Source organism: Spinacia oleracea, chromosome 3 (genome assembly GCF_020520425.1).
Source record: "Spinacia oleracea cultivar Varoflay chromosome 3, BTI_SOV_V1, whole genome shotgun sequence".
Lineage (NCBI taxonomy): Eukaryota > Viridiplantae > Streptophyta > Magnoliopsida > Caryophyllales > Amaranthaceae > Spinacia > Spinacia oleracea.
The window spans coordinates 16,514,144-16,540,660 of NC_079489.1; the positions used below are offsets into that span (position 1 = coordinate 16,514,144).

The 26,517-nt window shown below is 38.0% G+C and overlaps 1 protein-coding gene and 1 pseudogene across 1 annotated transcript; one reads left to right on the forward strand and one right to left on the reverse strand.

Moving 5' to 3' along the window:
• Positions 1–110: 110 nt before the first annotated feature.
• On the reverse strand, positions 111–2,291 carry LOC110775676 (F-box protein At3g07870). The gene is made up of 2 exons (XM_021980289.2): positions 2,096–2,291; positions 111–1,898 (listed from the first exon to the last, which is right to left on the reverse strand). Exon 2 carries the CDS (start codon positions 1,723–1,725, stop codon positions 622–624), a length of 1,104 nt encoding a protein of 367 aa, XP_021835981.2. The 5' UTR covers positions 1,726–1,898; positions 2,096–2,291; the 3' UTR covers positions 111–621.
• Positions 2,292–11,404: 9,113 nt separating this feature from the next.
• LOC130469516 (probable CoA ligase CCL7) lies at positions 11,405–25,178 on the forward strand (annotated as a pseudogene).
• Positions 25,179–26,517: the final 1,339 nt, after the last annotated feature.

Sequence of the window (26,517 nt, forward strand, 5' to 3'; positions counted from 1 at the left end):
AGGACTTTACAGAGATTAATTTATTGCATTGGTTGACCACACAAATAGGTGTAATCAAATTGGTATTGAAACCTAACCATAATATTAACCTAAGGTTCAAAAGATCAGCATGAAGCAATATGGTGAAATAGTAACAATGAAGATGGAAAATAGCCAACTCATGACTGACAACAATCTAATACCAATATTTGTAAACAAGCTTACAGTATAAGCATACCTTAGTTGCTTTGTTGGTAATTGCGACAAAATATACTCCGTATCATAACAACAATTACAGGAAAATTAACAAGGGAAAACTACCTGATACAGCTCACAACAGTTTTTCCACGCTTCCAATGGGTGCTTGAGAATTTTTGTATTACTCACCACCACATTGAAATCAGAAATCCCAGGAACTTCTACATCTTCATCCAGAATCTTCTACATCTTCTCGATTCAATATCAGATATTTTAAAAGAAGACTTATGAGCATAAAGAACTAACAATTCCCCAGTACCGGCTCACAGCAAAGGCATATAAGGATTATTCATCTCAATGATAAACTTCGTTTGCCAAGTAGCTTTTATGTTGTATTCCTTCATAACCCGAATTTCATTTCGATGACCATTCTATTGAACCTTTTCAGTTTTCAGTACTGCATTGGATACATGAATATAACGCAGAAAGTTTCATATCACATGCCACCAATTCGAAAGAAGGAACTCCATGTACTTTAACTTGTTTATAAGTTTCAGATTGAAGATCATACACTAAAAGGTTACATCTGCCTCTAAATGAAACCAATATCTTCCCACTACCAAACCGCAGCAGAGGCACATACAACAATCCATATTCCCCCTTCTTCATGACAAATTGTTTCACCCAAGATTCTTTCATTCCATACTCCTTCATAAGCCAAATATCCCTTTGACAACTGTCATTAGAGATGCAGCTGAAACAGAGGTGAGAATCAAAAACCGTTACCTCTGTTGCACGGCTGCCCTTTGTATGTTCGGGTACTGGAACACGCACAAATTTCTCATTCCCTAATTGAAATGACCATATGCTATGGTCTTCAGGAGTGTACCAATGAAGTGACCCATGCAAAAAAGCTCCAATTTTTCCGTTACATGTTTGCGCATCATCAATGGTCCTCCATTCATCGGTACCAAGTGTTTGTATCTCAGCCACATACTTAAACTTAGTCATGAGGATTCTGAGTACCTTGAACTGATGTGTGACAGGACAACACCCTAACCCATAACCCAGAAGAAAATGAAATGGTTTAGGACTTTGCTTAACGATCACAAATTGGCCAGTCAGTGGGTTACATATGATATAAGGACCCCATATTTCTAGAGTCTTCAAACAAATTAGCCCATTGCATTCATTAACCAAATGCAACTTCCATTTGGGATAAGTGAATTCACACTTGAATCTAATCATAGCATCAACACTGACACTAAGATTACAGTTCTCATTGACATATGAGTTCTTATCCAGGTCAAGCAGTACAAAATTTGCCCCTGAGCTACAGAATTTACCAAAGAACAATAAACTGAAATACGAATCACAGGCACGGCGCAACTCAGCAAATTCAGGACTCACAATAATACGACACCACTCTTTGCAGACAAGCTTACAGTTTATGGATGTCTTCGTTGGGAGTCTTGACAAAATATCGCAAACAATTGCGGTCGGAATTCCATCAAAAAGAAATGGATTGGATTCCTCTCTGTTCATCATAGCTCAATGATAACAAAAAAAAAAAAAAAACTAAAAGTCTAATGCTTCAAGTACAGAGCGAAGGGAAACAAACCCATCATTTCTTTGAGTCAAATCCCTGAAGCACATATCCAAGAATTGTAGATTGAAGCTATGAAATCCTCTCAAGTTTTTCAATGATCTACAACTAAACCCTAAGTTTGATCAAACCAAACAATGAGTTAGAAATTGATATTTGTTAAACAGCAGATGATTAAGATTCTAAACATTCAAATATTTACTAAAGTAATTAATTGAACACTCTTTGGCATTTTATCAAACACATTGTGTGCAATAAAGAATTCATCATCCAAAACATTGCAAAGTAGGGGAATTTAGCTTTGATTCTTACCTTGAACATAGAATATGAAAATTAAACTTCACCCAACATTGGAAATTCGTTTTTAATAGTGATTTGTGAGCTTCTGAATGGAAAGCATGCTTTGAAGATTGCGAAGGACTGTATTTAAGGAAGTAAATCTATGGAATTGACATCGAGAATGCACAACGCATACAAGTACAAAACGTCTCCTTTTTTTGTGTGTAAGTTTTTTTTTGTTATAAGAGCATTTTTTTTCCTGTGAAGTTAAATTATTTTAGACCTGATCAAAGGACGGGCCGGGCCAAGTTTTGGGTCAAATTTTTGTGTCCAAAATCCGCTATTTTGAGTCAAAATTAGCGGGTATTTCGGGTCATTTTCGGTCTAGGCCAAATTTATAATTAAAATTGTTGTTTTACGTTGTCCAAAGTTCGTAATTTTTTTAAAAAGTTCGGGTCGGGCCGAGCCCGAAAACGGGTCGGAATATTCTGCCCAAAACCCGCAAATTTCGGGTCGGCCCAGCGGGCCAGGCCCATGATGATCAGCTCTAAATTATTTGTATGTCAAAAGAAAATGTTAAATTAATATATATATATATATATATATATATATATATATATATATATATATATATATATATATATATATATATATATATATATATATATATATATATATATATAACCCTTTTAAAAGCAAGAAGGGGCTATTTAGAACAGTAAAGTGACGACCATACTCCTTCAATCCTTCATCAAAAAAATTAGAATTCTCTTAAAGAACAGTAATTTGACGTCCTTGTCCTTATAAGCGATGCATTTACGATTTAGCCCTCACCCTCCTTCCCTTTTCTCCAGTTGGAAGACACTTTTACCCTAACTAGTTGTTGGCCCGTGCGCTAGCGCGCACGGTCCCCCAATGGATAAAAACGAATGTTGTGAAAAAAATCGCAGAAAATCGGGCCATGATACAATTTGGGTAGAATGTCATACAACTTGAGCAAGTTTCATACCGAGTAGGAACCATAATCATAAAGCTAGAGTTCATATATTACAAACCTAAAGTTGCAGGGAAATAACCAAATATTACATGGCGGCAACCATTAGTTTGGAGTGACAAAGGCAAAAGATACTTGGGTATTTCCTAGGAACATGAGCTCCTAATCAACTCTGCCATGTTCCTCTAGAAAAACCAAAATCATAAAGCTAGAGTTGATATATTACAATAACAAGTCTTTGGAAAGCTAGCTTGCAAAAGGCATACACATAGCCATTAGAGATAGTGTTGCAACTGATTGTCTAATGAAATGCAGGTTGGCTATGAGCATGCTGGACAAAATGAGGAAGTGTAGTACTCAGTCCTCAACAGGGGGAACGGGGGAATGATTTCCATCCACGTCAGTAGCAACAACGTGATTGGCATCTTCCTCAGCATCAGCAACGTGATTGACACCCTCGTCAGCATCAGCAGCGTGATTGACACCCTCTGCAGCAACATGATTGGCAACTCCCTCCCCAACAACATCCTCATTGGCCACTTGCTTCAAGCACCATTGAAGGGCATTGCATTTGGCCAGAGACATAGTTGGAGACAATAATCACATAGTTGGAGACCACTCTCATGACAGCCTTTCTGTGAAACTGCTCGTACACCACGCCCTGAACGTGCAGTAGCAGATTATTGAGCCGAGTACCTCGAGGGTTTTTGAGACTATAATCACATCGCCAGAGCATGTAAATCCTATATTAAGGGATAAATGGTAACTTTATATAATAAATTGAGTCTAACCCACTAAAAGAACATTTACCTTTGACCTGTGAGTACCAAACTACTACGTATGTTGTTTGTTACCAAATAAAAATGCAACCACGTTACCAAACTATGTTGTTTAATACCAAATGAGAAAATGCAACTACCCTCTTCTACCAAACAATGTTATTTTATACTAAATGAAAATGTAACAATTACACTATTACAGAAAACACAGTAAATATTATTTTATTGTTTAACTTATTTTTTTGGTGTTAGCACCCGGTTCACCCTTAGGGCTAATCCAGATTCGGGGCGATCTCTGGGTGGATAGGTTTCAGTCTCCTCTCAATTGTTGTTACGGGGGATCGAAACGGGTCCTCCCTACCAATTTCAGCTCCAATCACCACTGACCCAACAGACAATAGGTAATATTATTTTATTGTGAGTATATCATTTCAATTCTCTACCAATTATAGGTTAAGACTTTCTCGAGTGCCTCCTAGGAGTATATCAGAAGGAAGTATGTAATACAAAATGGTGTCCTATACTAGCAAACGTTCCCTATTTGAAATTTGAAGGAACAATAACAAAAGGGGTTCTTCTTACGTGGACCTGGTCCACACTAGGCCTGGTTATCGGGCGGGGCGGGTCAGGGTCGGTGCGGGTCAAAAGAGGGTCGGGTATTGAAAGGGTCATTTTTAGAGGGTCGATAATGGGCGGGTCAAAAGCGGGTCGCGGTTCAATAGCGGTCATTATTGGGCGGGTCAATAAACGAGCAATGAAAAATGAAAAACAAAAGAGCCATGTGCAAGTACAAGTAAATACGAAGCTATGCATGTAATTTTTTGTATCATTACTATTTTTATTTTCAAACTAATTGTAGTATAAGTTTGACCCTATAATGACCCTGTCCAATAAAGGCCCTGTCCAATAAGAGCCCTGCCCAATAAAAGCCCTATTAACTTGACCTTAACCCTATATCCATTGGACTACCCTGTCCAATAACCAGGTATAGTCCACACTACAATAATATTAGTGTGGACCATAATTAATAAATTTTTTCATCATCCTTCTTTACATACACATGGACCTTTATGGTTCATATAGTGACTATAATAAATCATACACCAAAATTCTTAGTAACCATTTTTTGTATCATAGTAACCCTATGTTTTTTAAAGTGAATTGTGACTTAAAATCACATTATTCATGCACAACATGTATCAACAATACGACAACACCAATTTGATATACATTTTCATAATATTCCTAATAAACATGCCAAAATAAATTTGGAACATGTTGTTGACCTTTTTTCGGCATAGTCCACAATAAATTTAGTGTGGATTAGGTTTATTTAAGAATTGGTGTAACGAAAGTACATAATTAACTAAGGTAGTGTACTGTTCTAATAAAAAAAGTTCAAACTCAAACACCCAAGTAAATAAAGATGGTAAATTTATCAAAAACTACTTTATAAAATTGAGTTTTTGTGAAAAACTACTTTATAAAATTGAGTTTTTGTGAGAAATTAACTTATTAAAAAATTATTGTAATTAACTATCTGATAAAAAAAAATTGTGGTGTAAGATAGTACGTTTCGTAGGATTATGAACATTGATTCAAGATTCCGGGATTGACTTTACTAGGTGTATCTCACGTGGTATTTAACCGGAAAAAAGGGGTAATTAAATGGCACAAAATATGCATATGGTAAAGTCAACCCCGGAATTTTGAGTCAACGTTCATAAAAAAAAGGTAGTATATTATAACCTAAATTTTTCATAAGATAGTTAACATTTTGTTATAAGTTAGTTTCTTTTAAAAAAATACAACTTTATAGAGTAGCTTTCGACAAAATTGCCAATATAGATGGACTTGTCATAAACATCTTGTTATATACTTCATCCGTTTCCAAAATATCTTTACACTTACTATTTACACGGATTCTGGTGCAATGTTTGACCGTTAATATATCAATTTCATATGGAAAAAATTATAAAAAGTTAATGTTCTCAAAATAAATAACGAGACCAATCTAACAAGATCTTACATGTAACATTTTGATGTATATGATAGTGGAAATTTACGGTCAAAGTTTTCATACTTTGTATACATTTTCCAATGCGTAAAGAACTTTCTGAAATGGAGGTAGTAAGTACTACGTACTGTACATGCTAAGACTTGGAATCTTGACTTGGTGGAGTAGTTTTACTTTTGTAGCTTTGAAAACTTGGAATTGCATGTGAGTACGTAGAACTCAGAATTTCCTAGTACCTATAGTTTGTATTTCAGCCATGTAAACTTCCTTTAGTCGGAGGATTCTTAGTATTTTGAATTTCTTCGAAACAGGACAGAACCCCAACCCAGAACTCGATGAACGATAACCTGGTCTACGTCTTTTCTTGATCATCACATGTTGGCCTGTTAGTAGGTTGCAGATGACATATGGACCTTGATCCCCGCTAGACTGAAACAAGATTAATCCATTACATTCGTTAACAACCGATAACGAATTATTCTTCACTCTTAATTTGGTCTGGAACTGACAAATAGCGCTCAAATCTTCTCGTTCACATTAATCTCCAATCATATATATAGTACAATGTAATTAACCTAGTAAGGCTAAATCAGTAACTTAACATACTTAACATATTTATCGCTTTACAATATTAACACTAATAATACTCCGTATACTCCGTAACATCCCCCTCAAGGTGGAGCATGAAGATCTCGAATGCCCATCTTGTCAAGGAAAAACTCAAACTGCGCCTTCCCCAACGCTTTGGTAAAAATATCCGCCAACTGTACCTTTGTTGAGACGTACGACGGACAAATAATCCCGTCCTTAATTGCATCACGAATAAAATGACAATCTGCCTCAACGTGTTTCGTTCTCTCATGAAAAACAGGATTCTGTGCAATATGTAATGCAGATTGACTATCACAAAATAAGTCCATACCTTTCTTGTGCGATACTCCCAGATCACTAAGTAGTTGCTTCAACCACTTTAACTCACACGTCAATGCCGCCATCGAACGATATTCTGCCTCTGCAGACGAACGAGAAACCGTATGCTGTTTCTTGGTTTTCCAGGAAACTGGAGATAATCCAAGCAACACAAACCAACCAGTCAACGAACGACGAGTTAGTGGACAACTCGCCCAATCTGAATCACACCACCCTTCCAACTGCAACACACTATCAGAACGAAGAAGTATCCCTTGACCCGGACACTTCTTTAAGTACCGTACAACCCGCAAAGCTGCCTCCCAATGTTCCTCTTTCGGCGCTTGCATAAACTGTGACAAAATATGAACAGAATACGCCAGATCAGGCCTTGTAACAGCCAAATAAATCAGACGTCCCACCAGACGTCTATATTTTTCTCCGTCCACCAACTCCTTCCCATCTGCCAAAGCAAGTTTATGATTCTGCTCCATCGGAAAATTAGCAGGCTTCGCTCCTAACAATCCAGACTCCGAAATAATATCCAAAGCATACTTTCTCTGACAAACATAAAACCCAAGACTACTACGAGCCACCTCAAGTCCAAGAAAGTATTTCAAAGCACCCAGATCCTTCATTTTAAAACATTCACTCAAATATGCTTTAAAACTTTCCAATGCAAATGTATTATTTCCATCAATAATCATATCGTCGACGTAAATAAGTACACTTAGTTGGAACGTACCTTTGGAGAGAGTAAACAAAGAGTAATCTGATTGTGATTGTCGAAATCCATAAGACATCAAGGCCGTAGACAATTTCGCAAACCAACAACGGGGAGCCTGCTTTAATCCGTACAATGACTTTCTCATCCTGCACACTTTATCACAGTTATTCTTTTGAAAACCGGGGGGAATTTTCATATAAATCTCTTCCTCTAAGTCTCCATGCAAGAATGCATTATGGACATCCATCTGGTGAACCACCCAATTTTTAACAGCTGCAACTGCCAAGAAAGTACGAACAGTTGCCATTTTTGCCACAGGGGCAAAAGTTTCATTATAATCCAACCCCTCCTCCTGATGATTACCCAAACAAACCAACCTCGCTTTCAGACGCAACAGATTTCCATCTTCGTCTCGTTTCTCAGTATACACCCATTTGCTTCCAAGTGCTTTCTTTCCCGCTGGCAGACTTTCTAATGTCCAAGTGCCTTGCTCCTCAAGAGCATCAATCTCAGCAGCCATTGCTTGTCTCCACCCTTCATGTTGCATAGCCTGTTTAAATGTTTTAGGTGTCTTTTCTGCCTGCAAAGCTGCAATAAAATTTCTGTGTTTGGGTGAAAAACGTTCATAATTAACAAAATATGTGATAGGATAAGGAGTACCTGAGGAAGGTGAAGCCGTAGATGAATTATCAGAAGAACTGTATTTTTTCCGTATCGTATGCATCACGTACTCTCGCAGCTTCGTCGACTGAAATCACTCACGTTTCCCCTTCCCAACTCCTGACCCGTATCCACGCCCTCATCCTCACGCTGCCCGTGCAAGGCAGTCGCAGCAGCATTCCCTTGTGCTGGCACTGCAGTAGCAGGAGCAGTACTCGCATCACCACTCGCCTGCTCTCCCCTCATCTCGCTGCCCAGCAGCGCACTTCCCTGCATCGCCTCACTACTCAGCAACACACTGCCCTGCAGCGCATCACTCTGCGCCTCGTCTAGCGCCTGCTGCAGCGCCTCCTGTGCCTCATGCGCTCCCTGCAGCGCCTCATCCTGTGCCCCATCGCCTGGCCCACGCTGCACACTCTCACTCGCCTGCGCTCCCTCATCTCGCAGCGCACTGCCCAGCTCACTCCCCACACCCTCACTCAAAGATCCCAACACAGACCCATCACTCACATCCAACGTCCAATGATCAACCTCATCCATCCCTGCACCTAAATTCTCATTTCCATTGTTGTGAGACTTCCCCATCAATGACTCATTGAACGTTTCAGCATACGGGAACACTTTTTCATGAAATTTCACATCACGGGAAACAAAATATTCATGTGTCTCTAGATCATGCAGTTGCCAACCCTTTTGCCCAAAAGGATAACCCAAGAACACACATTTCCGACCTCTCGACTCAAACTTGTCACCCTTACTACGTTGATTATATGCATAACATAAACAACCAAATACACGAATAGGAACATACGACGGAGGTTTGCCGAACAACATTTCATAAGGAGTCTTATTATCAAGAAGCGGTGTGGGAGTACGATTTATTAAATAACAAGCTGCCAGGACACATTCTCCCCAAAACTTTTTAGGCAAATTCCCTTGAAAACGTAACGCCCTCCCAACATTCAAAAATCGTCAACAATTGTTAAAAAATATTTCGCTCCACAAGACGATGGTGTCTTGTAGGGTCCCCACAAATCAATATGAATTAAATCAAACATTCTACTAGCATGCGTTTCACTAATCGGAAAACTTTCTCGACATTGTTTTGCACGAGGGCATACATCACAAATATTATTATTCTTCCTAGTAGTATTACTCACAGGAGGGAGTAACTTCAGTACTTTCTCCGACGGATGTCCCATACGCTGATGCCACAAATCAACCACACAGTCTACAGCAAGCACTCGTACCCTCGGAACACCACAGAAAAAATATAGTCCTTCCTGTCGATCACCCACGCCAATCACCGTCCTCGTCGAGCGGTCCTGTAAAACACATATTTTGTTAGTGAATTGAGCTGAACAATTTAATTCGTCACTTAATTGAGTTACAGAAATTAAATTGCAATTTAATCTGGGCACGAATAAAACATTATCAAGCACCAATCCACCCTCCAATGTGACAGAACCATATTGGTTTGAATTTGCTGATTGTCCGTCCGGTAGCACAACCGGACAATTTCCGGACGTCTTGATGTTTCTCAAACTTGACAAGTTTCCTGTCACATGAGTCGATGCACCTGTATCAATAATCCACCGATTATCCACGTTACCTTGCAACTTCGATTGAGGCTTATTGAGGATGTCAATGATCTGTTGCACCTGATTTTCGGACACACCTACAATCCCTTGAGTAACCGCTGCTCCAGTATTATGGGTCGTACCACTACTACATGTGGTGCTCACAGCATTAGCACGATTGATAGCTGCTGCACCATTATGTCCACGCCCCCCTCTACTTCCTCTCCCACCATTCGTGCTCTTACCTCCTCTGCCCGGACCTCTACCACCCCGTTTTTTCTCATCCCACCAATCAGGGAATCCAATCAACTGGTAACACATCTCCACGGTATGGCCTTCTCGGTTACAATGGTGGCAAAACTTCTCACCCGCCTCTCCGTACTTCGTACCAGACTTGGCCTCCACCTTAAATGCCATGACAGACTCCTTGCTTTTACTCCCCTTCACTCGCATATTTTATGTATTGATGACGGTTTGATATGCCTCATCCACAGACGGCAACGGAGATTGTGCCAATAATTGAGCACGTATGGCCTCGTAATGTTCCTCCAAGCCAATCAAGAAGTAATGTAAATGCTCTTCATCTCTTATCTCACCCACCTGACGTGCAATATTGCAAGAACATCCCGCACAAGTACACCGAGGAACCTTAGCATATTGCACATATGCCTTCCAGACCGCAGACAAACGTCCAAAGAAATCAGTAACGGACTCGTTCACTGACTGCTTGCAATCACTCAAGGCCATCTTCAGATGACACACTCGTGTGCCGCTGACCACGCAATACTGTTTGCGCAGATGATCCCATAACTCACTCGCAATATCGAAATCCTCCACCGTAGATCGCAAATTCTCATCTATTGTATTTGTAATCCACGACACTAACATTGAATTCACAGCAATCAAATGTTTCAATTTTGTTGTATCAGTCGTAGGTTCCTTGATTGAGCCATCAAGAAAACCGAACTTGAATTTCGAGATCATACTCCGACGTACGGCCTTTGCCCATTCATCGTAGTTAGCATTACCACGCAATTTGACCGGTGTAATTATCACACCAGGTCCGTCACTTGAAGCAAGATAGTAATCCAGGTCAACCTCATCTCCATCCTTGCCCATTATTAAGAACAAGGTCTGCTGTTTTGACGAAGAATTAAGAAAAAAAAACTCACGTATCTTGTCTCACAAACTCACCGGCGCTATTCTCAATTTTGCGGAAATTAATTAGGGTTTAACCTTGCTCATGATACCATGACAAATAGCGCTCAAATCTTCTCGTTCTCATTAATCTCCAATCATATATATAGTACAATGTAATTAACCTAGTAAGGCTAAATCAGTAACTTAACATACTTAACATATTTATCGCTTTACAATATTAACACTAATAATACTCCGTATACTCCGTAACAGGAACCTAATCATTACATCGGGGCTAACATTAAGATTACCCATCTCATCAACATTTGGGCGCTTGTCTATGTCAAGTAGAAGAAAACTTTGCCTACGATTATGGAAATTACCCCGAAGCATTAGGGTTGAATAGCAACCACGAGAAAGACGCGAATCAGGAAAATGTGGATCTTTGATGATAGAATTCCAATCTTTGCAAACAAGCTTACAAATCAAGCATGCTTTTGTTGGGAGTCTTGACAAAATATCCGACATAATTGGAGATGGTAGTTCTTCGATACCCGACCATTTCAATTGCACTTTCTTCACCATTGCTCAACTGTAAAGTCAGACTCAAGTTTCCAATCCTGTATGATAAATAAGTACAAGTTCAACCAGATGATTAGAAATTGGTGTTATACTACATTAAACTAGCTTTTGATTGAACGGGCACTTATACAGTGGTTGTGAAGCAGTCTTTTTAAAGTGCTAATGTTATTGAGAGTTTGCGATTTTAGTGCCAATATGTGATTTATAATGAGGTGAAATTTGAAAGTTGAAAAAAATGTACTCCTAATAATAATAATAATAAATTTAGGATTTTTTTTTCCTAAAAAGGACCTTTTATAAACACTTTTTTGCGAGAAATGACCTTTTATGACGAAAGTGGTGAAGTGGGGACCTAAAACATAAAAAATCTTGTTGACGGGGATCTTTTACCGGTTTCTTAAAGTTGACCCAAGATTCTGGCAACGACTTTGACACGTGGCAACCGGAGAAGGCCACGTGTCCATTTAATGATAAGAAAAAAAGGTCCTTTCTCGAGAGTGCTAATTTAATGATAAAACGACTTATATAGTGGTTGTTAAGTAGTCTTTTAAAGTGCTAATTTTATTGAGAGTTTGTGGTTTTAGTGCCAATATGTGATTTATATTGAGGTGAAATTTGAAAGTTGAAAAAATGTATTCTGTATAATAATAATATATAAAAAAAAAATTATAGATGAAAGATGGAAGTGATACTTGTCATATAATAATAAATGGAGATGACACTTATCATATAATAATCAATGGTTATCCTTTTTAAATACTAGGTATAGATTGGTGTTATACGACATTAACTTGAATAGCTGATAGATATTTGATGATTTTCGAGACAGTCTCAGCGTACGACAACCTACCGCTTCGACTGCGAGGGTGTGATAGATATTGTATTTATTATAATTATATGTTGTAATTATTTAATTCCCTAATTAGCCTTGTACAATATCTGGTAAAATACCTTTGTAATTAATGAGAAACCTCACGGAATCAACTTCCTTCAATAGCCTATGTTTACGGAGATTTAAAGAATAGAAAAGTACAAAGATGATTGCAAAACAATAGTAGACTAAGAAAAAATAATTGTCTATGTCCAAAATCGATCAATTGCAGATAGCTAAATTATAGTGTCCTGATCGATGAATGAGTTATGCTTAAGGTTAAAGCAAGTATCCAATCTAAACTCTAAAGTGTATACAAAACTACAGTTCGAGATCAAGAACGGAGAGAGTATCTCTCTTCAAATTGAAGATCTTAAATGAGACAAACAAAAGGAAATAAAGAGAACCAAGTACCACAAATAATCAATATTATTGAATCCTAATTTTTTTAGGGCTTGTGTGATCAATGCTAACAATCCAACTTGTGACTTTCACGAATATCAAAACAAGAGGAAGTCTTTGTCACAAGTGACTTGTGTCCATATTGGACACAAGTGAGTACCAATACAGAATACGTTAGTACCAATACAAATTATGTGAATACCAATAATAACGCATATGACTTATATTGGTGGTATTTCTAAGCAATTTTGCATTTTGGTACAGACATATTATGTGTTGGTACTCAAGATGATTGTATTTGGATCATTTGTGTCCATGTGGACACAAGTCACTTGAGGTTTAGAAACCCTCATCAAAACAAAAGCTTTAAGACTTCATTCCAATGGGCAATAATATACCAATTGTTTCTCAAACAATCGTCCCAATTTAGTTGTTACATTAATCAACACGACAACTAATTTTAGGACAGAATAATAAATTTTGATTAATAAAAGGGAGTAACTCAATATTTCATTGGTAATCTGAAGTATACTTCATAAGAATAAGAATAGGTATCACTGTCCATGATATTAGAGCAATAAGCAAGAAAGCACATACAAAACAATTAAAATTAGGTTAAAAAAGCGTACCTTGAAGTAGTAGTCTGTGTCAAGGTAGGTTGACTTGGCGCTAATGTTGTGTTTTCGACGAAAAGTTTCCTCAGATTTTTCATCTATGTGAACTCCACTTAATCAACTTCTTTAACTTTTCTCATCTTTTAGTAGGTTTTCAATTGAAGAAGTTAGTTAAACAAGGTTCACATGGGCCGAAAATTTGATGAAAACCGCTAAGAGGTGGTGAATTTAAAATATTTCATAAGATTAAGGTGGTAAATATGAAATAACATTTTATAAGGTGGTAACTACAAAAACGCGAAACTTAAAAGGTGGTAAATATCAAAATATCCTTTTCTCTGATAAAATTTTAGTTCTTGTAAAAATTGTGTCGCCGTTAAATTCATCATTCCATATTAGAACCTGCTTCGTATAAGAAATCATACAATAACCCAAAAAAAGATTGAAGTCTTACAAGTACTTTGTATGCTGCAATAATATATTTTCGACATTCTAAGTTATTGATAATTGTTCGGGCCCCCAATGGGACCCACATTCAAGGAAATTAACAAAATGCCCCTATTAAGGGAAATTACTCAAATATCTCCAAACACAAACCCTTTAATGGGCTCAGACCAGAATCTCGGGCCCGAATCTCAGCATCCAGTAGGCCCATAATTTCATACCCCTACAATTGCTCATATTTACTAATGATGCCCTCCGGTATTACTATAAATATGACCCACCTAATCATTGTTCAGGTACACAATTATTCCGAAACTGACTCTCTCGCTACTTTCTCTCTCTACAAGAACTTACTTGAGCGTCGGAGAGGGTTTTCTCGGGAATCCCCCCGAGCTGTTAGGTTATGATACATATGACCATTCATAAATCATGCGGAAAAACCATAAAGCCAGGAAAGGATATTATTTACACATAATCATTTAGCATAGAATGGATGCATACATGTTGTAGCGTGCCTTCCCTAGCTGCGCCCGAACCGAACAAGAACAAGTCTTTAGGACTCCAAATGTCGTCCCTCCGTAGATAGTCCACAGTACGTCCGGATCCGCCTCAAGTTAGACCAACTAGAATCGCCCTTAAGGTGCTTAGGAATTTTCGGCTAGTGTTTGCAAGTGTATGGCTGATTTTTATTTCAAAAACTTACCCTTTGAATACTTCAATCGTCCCATAAATTGTGACCCTAGGCACCTATTTATAGGAGTATGGAAAAGAAATTGTAATCCTACTAGGATGTGGATTTGCTAGTTAGAACTTTATTAGGACTCTAAATAACAAAACAAATCTAATAGGATTAGGTTTTTAATCTTTGCACAAATCCTAATAGGATTAGGATTTCCCGCACAAGCATTGCACAAGCCGTGCACCCGCGCAAGCCTTTCGGCCCACGACAGGCGCACAACCCACGCTGCTGTGCTGCGCGCGCGCGCCCTTGGCTGGGCCTGGCCTTGCGCTGGGCCTGGTCGAGGCGTGCGTTGGTGCGTGCGGCTCGCTGGGCGATGGCCTGGCTTCGTACTGGGCCTTCGTCTACCGGGCCTCGTCCGATGCTAATTCGTACGATACGCTTCCGATTAAATTCCCGATTCCGGAATTCATTTCCGATACGAACAATATTTAATATTTCCGATTCCGGAATTAATTTCCGTTTCGAACAAATATTTAATATTTCCGTTTCCGAAATTATTTTCCGATTCCGATAATATTTCCGATTCTGACAATATTTCCGTTTCCGGCAATATTTCCGATTCCGGCAATATTTCCATTTCCGATAATATTTTCCGATACGTACCATGTTTCCGTTTCCGGCAACACCTACGACTTGGATAATATTTATATTTCCGATACGATCCATATTTCCGTTTCCGGCAACATTATCGTTTCCGGAGTATTGATTTCTTGCTTGTGACGATCTCAACTCCCACTGAAACCAAGATCCGTCGATTCCGAATATCCATAGATAGAGTATTTAATGCCATTAAATACTTGATCCGTTTACTTACTATTTGTGTGACCCTACGGGTTCAGTCAATAGTAAGCTGTGGATTAATATCATTAATTCCACTTGAACTGAAGCGGCCTCTAGCTAGGCATTCAGCTCACTTGATCTCACTGAATTATTAACTTGTTAATTAATACTGAACCGCATTTATTAGACTTAACATAGAATGCATACTTGGACCAAGGGCATTATTTCCTTCAGTCTCCCACTTGTCCTTAGGGACAAGTGTGCATTTCCTAATTCCTTTGTCGCTCGATGCTTGCTCTTGAACATAAGGTAAGAGTTGTCATCCTTATTATGTCCAGAGGTGTTTCTCGGTTTCAGAGTTCAACTGATCAAATAAACAGATAATCATAACCTATGATTCATCCGAGCACGGCCATGCATTTCACAGTTTCTAGCTCTCCGAGTGGCCTTGTACAACTTTTAAGCATCTCATCCCGATTTATGGGAGGACAATCCTAATCTTGTGATCTTGAGATTAGACTTCGTTTGATAGGTGATTACCTGAGCCTTGCCTTTATAACCTCCTTTTACGGTGCGACGGTTGGTCAACGTCAAAGCAACCAGTTCTCAAACAAGTAATCTCAAATCACTCAGGTATTGAGGATTTAGTGTCTAATAATTTTAATGAAATTTACTTATGACAGATTTTCATCTCTTACAGTAAAGTTTCATAGGTCTGTCCGATACTAGTCTTCCCAAAGTAAGTATCTATGCAAATGATTATGACATTGCCATGTCCACATAGTTCAAGAAACAGAACTACTAGTCATCTTGCATTCTAGTCGTCTAACGTTTTCTATACGTCCAATTTTATAGAAAACTCCGACTAGGGACCATTTTCAACCTTTGACATTCAAGTTCACTTGATAGACATTTCTTAGTCACAGGACTGGTCCTGACAGTCTATCTTGAATATATCGTCAAATTGAAGGGACTGATCATTTAATAAACCACAAATTAAATGGAAAAATGAATTCTATTCATTTATTGTGAATGATTAACCAATAATGTTTTACAAAGATTTAAACTCTAAAACTTTAAAACATTAAACAAGGATATCAAAGCCATTCTCCAATATGCTTGATTCCCATAGCTGCAGTGTGCGAGTTGTGCTTCGCCTGCGGCAGAGGTTTAGTCAATGGATCTGATATGTTGTCATCAGTTCCAATCTTGCTTATCTCGACTTCTTTTCTTTCAACGAACTCTCGTAGAAGGTGAAATCTACGAAGTACATGCTTGACTCTCTGGTGGTGTCTAGGCTCCTTTGCCTGTGCAATATCTCCGTTATTATCACAATACAGGGCTATTGGTCCTTTAATGGAGGGCACTACACCAAGTTCGCCTATGAACTTCCTTAGCCATATAGCTTCCTTTGCTGCTTCATGTGCAGCAATGTACTCCGCTTCAGTTGTAGAATCCGCAATGGTGCTTTGCTTAGCACTTTTCCAGCTTACTGCACCTCCGTTGAGGCAGAAGACAAACCCAGACTGTGATCTGAAATCATCTTTGTCGGTTGGAAACTTGCGTCCGTATAGCCTTTAACAATTAATTCATCATCTCCACCATAGACCAGGAAGTCATCTTTGTGCCTTTTCAGGTACTTCAGAATATTCTTGGCAGCAGTCCAATGCGCCTCTCCTGGGTCTGACTGGTATCTGCTCGTAGCACTGAGTGCGTACGCAACATCCGGGCGTGTACATATCATAGCATACATTATTGAACCAATCAATGATGCATATGGAATCCCATTCATTCGTCTACGCTCATCAAGTGTTTTTGGGCACTGAGTCTTGCTTAGAGTTATTCCATGAGACATGGGTAGGTAGCCTCGCTTGGAGTCTGCCATCTTGAACCTATCAAGCACCTTATTGATATAAGTGCTTTGACTAAGTCCAATCATCTTTTTAGATCTATCTCTGTAAATCTTGATGCCCAATATGTACTGTGCTTCTCCTAGATCCTTCATCGAAAAACATTTCCCAAGCCAAATCTTGACAGAGTTTAACATAGGAATGTCATTTCCGATAAGTAATATGTCGTCGACATATAATACTAGGAAAGAAATTTTGCTCCCACTGACCTTCTTGTATACACAAGATTCGTCTGCGTTTTTGATGAAACCAAAGTCACTGACTGCTTCATCAAAACGTATATTCCAGCTCCTTGATGCCTGCTTCAATCCATAGATTGATTTCTTTAGCTTGCATACCTTTTTAGCATTCTTTGGATCCTCAAAACCTTCAGGCTGTGTCATAAACACAGTTTCTGTTAAAACTCCGTTTAAGAAAGCAGTTTTGACATCCATCTGCCATATTTCGTAATCGTAATATGCAGCGATTGCTAACATTATCCGAATAGACTTTAGCATTGCAACTGGTGAAAAGGTTTCATGGTAATCCACGCCGTGGACTTGCCTGTAACCTTTTGCAACCAATCTAGCTTTGAAAACTTCAAGTTTCCTATCCTTGTCCTTTTTCAGTTTGAAAACCCATTTGCTTCCAATGGCTTGGTAGCCATCCGGCAAATCGGCCAAATCCCATACTTGGTTTTCAGACATGGAGTCTAATTCATATTGCATGGCTTCTTGCCATTGCTTGGAGCTAGGGCTCGTCATAGCTTGTTTGTAAGTCGCAGGTTCATCACTTTCAAGTAATAGAACGTCATAGCTCTCGTTCGTCAAAATACCTAAGTACCTTTCCGGTTGAGATCTATATCTTTGCGATCTACGCGGGGTAACATTTCTAGATTGACCATGATTCTCACCAGATACTTCTAAAGATCTCTGAGTTTCATCCTGAATGTCATCTTGAGCATTCTCTAGAGTTTGTTGTTCGACTCGAATTTCTTCGAGGTCTACTTTTCTCCTTACTTTTCTCCCACTTGTCATTTTGGAAATGTGATCTTTCTCCAAAAAGACACCATCTCGAGCAACAAACACCTTATTCTCAGATGTATTGTAGAAGTAATACCCCTTTGTTTCCTTTGGATAGCCCACAAGGATACATTTGTCAGATTTCGGATGAAGTTTGTCTGAAATTAATCGTTTGACGTATACTTCACATCCCCAAATCTTAAGAAAAGACACATTTGGAGGCTTTCCAAACCATAACTCATATGGAGTCTTTTCGACAGCTTTAGACGGAGCTCTATTTATAGTGAGTGCAGCTGTATTTAGTGCATGTCCCCAAAATTCTAATGGAAGTTCGGCCTGACCCATCATTGACCTGACCATGTCTAGCAAGGTTCTGTTCCTCCGTTCTGATACACCGTTCCATTGTGGTGTTCCAGGAGGAGTCAATTCTGATAGAATTCCACATTCTTTCAGATGGTCATCAAATTCATAGCTCAGATATTCACCGCCTCTATCAGACCGCAGTGCCTTAATCTTCTTGCCTAATTGATTCTCTACTTCACTCTGAAATTCCTTGAATTTGTCAAAGGATTCAGACTTATGCTTCATTAGGTAGACATAACCATATCTACTGAAGTCATCAGTGAAAGTGATAAAGTAGCTGAAACCACCTCTAGCATTTGTACTCATTGATCCACATACATCTGTATGGATTAAACCCAATAGTTAAGTTGCTCTTTCTCCAACTTTAGAGAAAGTTTGCTTTGTCATTTTGCCAAGTAAACATGATTCGCATTTACCATAATCCTCTAAGTCAAATGGTTCTAGAATTCCTTCCTTTTGAAGTCTTTCTAAGCGTTTCAAGTTTATATGGCCTAATCGACAATGCCACAGATAGGTGAGATCTGAATCATCCTTTTTGGCCTTTTTGGTATTTATGTTATAAACTTGTTTGTCGTGATCTAATAAATAAAGTCCATTGACTAATCTAGCAGATCCATAAAATATCTCTTTAAAATAAAACGAACAACTATTGTCTTTTATTAAAAAGGAAAATCCCTTAGCATCTAAGCAAGAAACTGAAATGATGTTTTTAGTAAGACTTGGAACATGGAAACATTCTTCCAGTTCCAAAACTAGCCCGGAGGGCAACGACAAATAATAAGTTCCTACAGCTAATGCAGCAATCCGTGCTCCATTTCCCACTCGTAGGTCGACTTCACCCTTGCTTAACTTTCTACTTCTTCTTAGTCCCTGTGGATTGGAACATAAGTGTGAGCCACAACCTGTATCTAATACCCAAGAAGTTGAATTAGCAAGTATACAGTCTATAACGAAAATACCTGAAGATGGAACGACTGTTCCGTTCTTCTGATCTTCCTTTAGCTTTGGACATTCTCTTTTGTAATGGCCTATTCCATCATAATAAAGACAGCTTGATGTGGACTTGTCCTGCTTTGATTTAGCATTGCCCTTGGACTTTCCACTTTTCTTGAACGGTCTCCCTCTAGCCTTGAGTAAATCTTTGGCTTCACAGTCCAGTATTATCTCAGCCTTTCTGACAAGGTGAACAAATTCTGCAACTGTTTCTTCTCTTGGTTCACTTAGGTATAGTTGCTTGAAGCGACCAAACCCACTGTGTAGTGAATTGAGCAAGATAGAGATTGCCATCCTTTCGCTTATTGGTGTTCCTAGTAGACTTAGGCGATCAAAGTATGAACGCATAAGATCCACATGGAACCTCAGTGGGACGCCTACCCTCTGTTTGGTGCGAAGGAGCTGAACATGTGTTTCTTGGACTTCCATCCTATAACACCTGTTGGGAGAACTAACCTTTAGACCAGACATTGATTCAATCAACTCATGGACGTTCAGGACCAATAAGTAACACCTCGCTGAGCGAAAACTATTACTAGATTGATGTAAAGGATATCCAAGCAAGTGTATATTTTGGCATGGCACCTTTTAACTCAATTTTTTTAAGTTTGGAACTTAAGGCTCTTACTATGTTGGTTAGATTTTAAGTGAACTAAAATCCTTAATCATGCAACATAATCAAGCTTTGATCTCATGCGTATTTAAGACATATTTAAAAGCAATAAATAACTTAAAACATGCATAAGATAAATGTGATCTAGTATGGCCCGACTTCATCTTGAAGCTTTGACTTCAAAGTCCGTCTTGAAAATCTCCGTGGGAGGCACCATTTTCTTCAAATAGGATAAGCTATAATTAAAACTAATTACAACTATTTGATGGTACGCAGACCATATTTGAATTGAAAAACAATTTTGGTACTTTAGACCAATTACATTCAAATTAATGGTACGCAGACCATATTTTCTATCCTATTTGGGCCATACTAGTCACTTCATAACCTGCAAAACAGTACATATACAATATATACCATTCATCCATTCATTATCATGAATGGCCCACATAGCTGGTTAGTAAAACATGTTATGCATCACATAAACATTTGCAGCAATTAATCAAGGGCACCAATAATCTACAAATTATTCAGTCCTTATTAATTCTAATCAAGTTGTTTTAACCTTAAGGATTTGTAGACCTAATCAAGAGTTTATGACTAAAAGGGCTCCCACTTAAACCAATAAATTCATATGCTTTACTAATTTTAAACATAAAAATGTATTTCTAGTCTAACCGGAAAAATACAAATTTAATTAAAATTTAAAGCTCATATAAATTTATAATTGAATCCGCTTATTTAATTTATTTTTCAGTCGTATTTAAATTAATTCATGATTTTAATTTTAGTAAAATAATTAGAATAAATAAAATTTATTATAATTATAATATTCAAAATTAAAATCCAAGAAAACAATTTAAATTATTAATTTTAAAATTAATTAAAATTACGAAAAATGAAAATTTCAAATTAAAATTTTTAAAACGACATAATCGTAACGCAACAACCCCACGCAACGCACAGCCATGGGCCACACGCACACAGCCATCGCTGGCCATGTGCGCGCAGCCCATGCGCTGCGTCGCATTGCTGCTGAATTCCATCGCAAGGCGCGCGCCAGCGCTCGTCGCAACAAGCACGCTGCTCACCATCGCTGGGCGCATCGCTCGTCGCACGCGCACGCTGCTCACCATCGCTGGGCGCAGCGCTCGTCGCACGCTTGCGCGAGGCAGTGCGCGCTGTGGCGCAGCTCGCTTGCTGCCCACACGCGACTGCTCGTGCTTTGCTCTCGCCCTTGCCCATGCTCCCATCGCACACAACCCACGACACAAGGCAGGGCTGCTGCCTTGTGCTCGTGTACCATGCCCTTGCTCGCTGTATTCGTACCGCATGGGCGACGAGCTCCCTTGCTCGTCGTCGCATGCCCGCACTATACAACACCCCTTAAGGGTAACACGTAGCGTCCATTGCTTTGTGCGTGCAAGTTATATGAGGGAATCGCATAAAAATTAAAAAATTTATTTTCAAAATTAATGACAAATTAATAAATCATATTAATTTCATAATTTTAGGGCGAAAAATCGAAAATTTATTAATTTATTGATTTCTGATTAACATGGATTCAAGTCTAGGTCATAAAAATTTAAAATTTAACATAAATCACTAGTGGAAAAAACCCCTGTTGTAGCCCCCTTGTTGAGGGGGGCGTATATAAGTGAGCCTCAATAACCACTTAGTCAACGCGGGTCAAAAGTTTAACTAACAGGTTGGGGCGGGCTTTTGTTATGTTCGCTTCTATAGACCCTGTTGAAGGGGGCTTTATGTTGCCCGCCTCAATAGGTAGCATCCTGTTGAAGGGGGCTTCGTTTTGTTCGCTTCAATAGATATTCACAAAACAAAATTTAAAACAATTAAGTTACTCTCACCAATAACACGTACAAATCTCTTCAAATCTCTATTCGAACAAATCAATTGCAAGAACCTTCCAACGCTTCTGCCGGCTCCTCACCGCGCGGCTCCACCACCACCTTCCTCGACTCCTCTTCCATAACAGTCGCCGCCGACCGTCGTCTTTCTATCTATCTCGGTTGACTCTGTTTCACACAGTGACGCAATATATCTGTCAAGGTTAGTTTATAATTGATTCTTGTTTTGCTTGTTCTTAAAATTCAGTTTCTCTTCAATTAGTTGAGCATAATGAGTTGATTATGCAGAGAATTTAGGCTAATGTTCCAATATTTGATGAATTTACAAATTAGGGTTTGATATTTGTGGTTTTTCTAGTTCAGTTACAAAATAGAAGTTAGGTTAATTTTTTGTGGTTTTTCTAGTTCAGATAAATTTTTGTAGGGTTCAACTTGATTAGAAGTTAGGTATTTTCTAACTGAGTGATCGAATAATTAGTATTATTAGCCCCAAATTCTATCCAATACCTTGTAATTTTTCTGGGTGTTATTGCAGTTGGTGCAATTGCAACTACTGTGAATCCAATATATAGAGTTTCAGAGATTAAGAAACAAGTTGATGATTGTAAGCCCAAATTAGTTGTCACAGTTCCGGAACTTTGGGACAAGTTAAGGGTCTTAATATGTCTGCTTTGATTCTAGGGTCTAAGGGAAAAGGGGTTTTAAATTCGAGTTCTAAAGTTGTATATTTCAATGATTTGGTTAATGGGTCTACTGTGGAATTTCAAAAGGTTTTGATAAAACAAAGTGATACTGCTGCATTGTTCTATTCATCTGGTACAACTGGTATCAGTAAAGGTGTTATACTAACTCATGAGAATTTCATTGCTGCGTCTTTGATGATGACAAGTGATCAAGAATTCAAGGGCGAAACCGATGATGTGTTCTTGTGTGTGGTTCCTATGTTTCATGTGTTTGGACTGGCTTTGATTTTGTATGCTCAATTGCAGAAAGGATATACAGTTGTTAGTATGGCTAAGTTTGATTTCGAGTTGATGTTAAAAGCTATTGAGAAGTATAAGATTACTAGATTGTGGGTTGTTCCTCCAATTATGCTTGCATTGGCTAAGCATGGTGCTGTCAAGAAATATGATATTTCATCTTTGAAGCGGATTGGTTTTGGGGCTGCGCCTTTGGGGAAGGAGATGATGCAGAGTGTTCTAACACTATGCCTCAGGCTATGATAGTTCAGGTATATTGAACTACATTTCTCTTTCATCATTTTTAAAGAATTGTTTATGATGTTTTCTGTCACATTCTTAATGAGTATGAAATGGTTTCTAACAATTCTCTATCTTTTAATGGCCTGAAAAAGAGGAAATTTCCTTTGAATATTCCCATGATACATTATTTATTGTTTATTTAGTAGAGTAATTCTTGTTATTCTTTGACTTCACTTGATTTTGTTATATTTTATGATTCTTTTTCCTACAAGAATATTAACAACTCTGAATCTATGCATACTAGTTGCACACGTCAAGATTCTTCATGAATAGTGTAATTCTATAAAACAAAGGTCAACGAAGTATGTGATTGCTTTGATAAATAAAAAGATTCAATATTTTTGTTTAGACATTATCTTTTTCAATTTCACAAGGGATCTCAAGTAGTCAAGTGTTCCCTTGTTTTTTTTATTTTTTTAACAGGTCAAGTGTTCCCTTGTAGAATAGATATTTGACTTAATCCCCGTATAACTTTCGCAGTTAGCAACTTAGCACCTGACGTTGTCCTGTTGATGAAATATTGAAATTATAGACGTCTAGGCTTTTTATGACGGTGAATGATCATGAATTCGTGGATGATAATACTCTTAAGATTTGATAATTGGAAGTAGAGTATCTACCGCAGCTTGTTACTTATTAATGGAACCGACTAGTATTACTTTACGGATGTACTTTCGCGTCTTGGTTAGCGCTTGCGGGTTTATTTGGTAAACTGTTCTCTGATACGACTCACATTGTGCCTTTCAGGGGTACGGTATGACAGGAACATGTGGAGTCATCTCTATAGAACACCCAAGACTAGGTGGTCGACATTCTGGCTCAACTGGAATGTTGGTTGCAGGTATTGAGCTCAGATAATTAAAGTAGATACATCCTAAGCAACTGGGTGAAATATGGGTCCGCGTAATATGATGAAAGGTAATGATTAGTTTTACTGTTTTTCCCATTGAAAAAGGACTTTATACACATTTTCCTTATCATATTCCTTTGCGTAGACTGAAGATTATCAGTAAGCATTTTACTCTGAGCTGCTTTGATCCTAGGAAAGTTACTATCATGTTTATGATCTGAAACCTTAAATGGTAGGTTTACAGAATTGTGTGATTTATGCCGGGAAGCTATAAATAAAACTATGTTTAGAAGCTAGGCAGTTTCCGAAAAATAATATGTTTACAGTCTAGCTCTTGTTCTTGGAAAGCTGTACATGCAACTAATATTTGGTTATACAGTAGTGTACACTTTAGGTCAAAAAATGAAGCTTTGAGATGGATAGAACCAGCGTTTACACAGAAGAAAAAGTGAAGTTGTGGACAAATAATAGTTTTACAAGTTTAATCGCATTTATTTGCAAATGCATTAATATTAATGGCCTTAGATAATTGTTGCGATGAGATAAGGTGAAGCACAATGTTGTTCTGTTTTCTGTTTTGGTTATAGTTTCCCAACGTAGTACTCATTATTGTGTCATTTGCAGGTTACTTTAATAATCCACAAGCCACCAAGTCGACTATTGATAATCAAGGCTGGGTACATACAGGAGATCTTGGGTACTTCGATGATGAAGGGCAGCTTTATGTGGTTGACAGGCTGAAAGAGCTCATCAAATACAAGGGTTTTCAGGTGTTTGTTCTTGCATGAGCATATTTTGAATAATAGCATAATTAGCATCCTGTTTTTATTTCTGATTTCTGTGGTTCGGTTCCTAGAACATGAAATGGTAAATAGAATGCTATGCATTACCAGAATTGTACAATATGTTTATTTAACCTGGCGGTGTTAGTTCCTGAGACATGGATGATTATCAGGAATTTCCATGAAATCCAAGCATACATCCGTGCATCTAAAAATATAGACACTTATTCTGATTTTAGCATTAAGAACTAAGTGAAAGAACACAATTTAGAGCTAAAATGGTATTTCCGCTCCCAACTTTGAACTAAACAACCTAAGGATTCATTTGATTCTTATTACATGACTAATATGCATTATTTTAACTTTCTAAAACTCATTCGAATCTATTTATGCACATTTAAGGCTCATTGGGTCGTTATAGGTCATATTTAGAGCTAAAATGACATTTCCGCTCCCAACTTTGAACTAAAGAACCTAAGGATTCATTTGATTCTTATTACATGACTAATATGCATAGTTTTAACTTTCTAAAACTCATTCAAATCTATTTATACACATTTAAGGCTCATCAGGTCGTTATAGGTCAACAACGTACTTAATTATCTCTATAGTCTGCAACTATATCTTTTAATTTTATGCTTCAATGGAATGTAAAGACAATATCGTGAGTGTAAACTTTGGTACTCATATATATTTTCCTTCCATGCAACTTGCAGGCTAGGGATCGAGTCGATTGGAAGAAAGTCAACACGACCTTACTTAAGGTTTGTAATGCATAATCTAAAGGGACCTAAGTGGTTGGATTAGAGACATTTGTTAGATTAGCTCTCTAGCCTTTTGTCTTTAGTTGTTAATATTAGTTGTAATTTGTTAGACTAGCTAGGTGTTTAAAAATTGTAAACATACGTACTATATATACGCTTTGCTCTGTTGGGTTAATATAAATGAAGTTAATGTAATGATTTATTTATCAAAGATAAGCAGATTCATACCTTTGCTATTTTGGTGTTGATTGGGTACAGGTTTCAATACTCAATGGAGTATATATCTAGTTGTGGTTATTGCCGCCTATTTTATATTTTAAAAGAATTTGGAAAAAAAAAATTAATGTTGTTGAAGGGGGCTTTTAATGTACACCTCAACAACATATGAATTTATGGCGCAAAAATAAGGACCTGTTGAGGGGGGCATTTAAGAAGTGAGCCTCAACAGAGGAGGCTGTTGAGGCGGGCTTCTTAAATGCCCCCCTCAACAGGTCCTTATTTTTCGCGTTTATGTAGAGGTTGTTGAGGCGGGCTTTTGAAAGCCCCCCACAACAGATCACCTGTTGAGGCGAACAAAGCCCGCCTCAACAGATCACTGAGCTGTTGAAGCTACGTTTGTCGCAGCGGGCCTTGTTCGCCTCAATAAACCCAAAATGCCCCCCTCAACAGGTATTTTTTCCACTAGTGAATTTACAATTTTTATGGTGGTTTTTAATCATAGGTATCTAATTAAATTATAACTAATTATGAAAATCAAATTAATTCTAAATTATTCCAATTTTCAACAAATTAATCATAATTACGAATT

What these genes read in the sequence shown, in the direction of transcription:
- LOC110775676 (XM_021980289.2), bottom strand. Translation starts at nt 1,725, where the DNA reads ATGATGAACAGAGAGGAATCCAATCCATTTCTTTTTGATGGAATTCCG.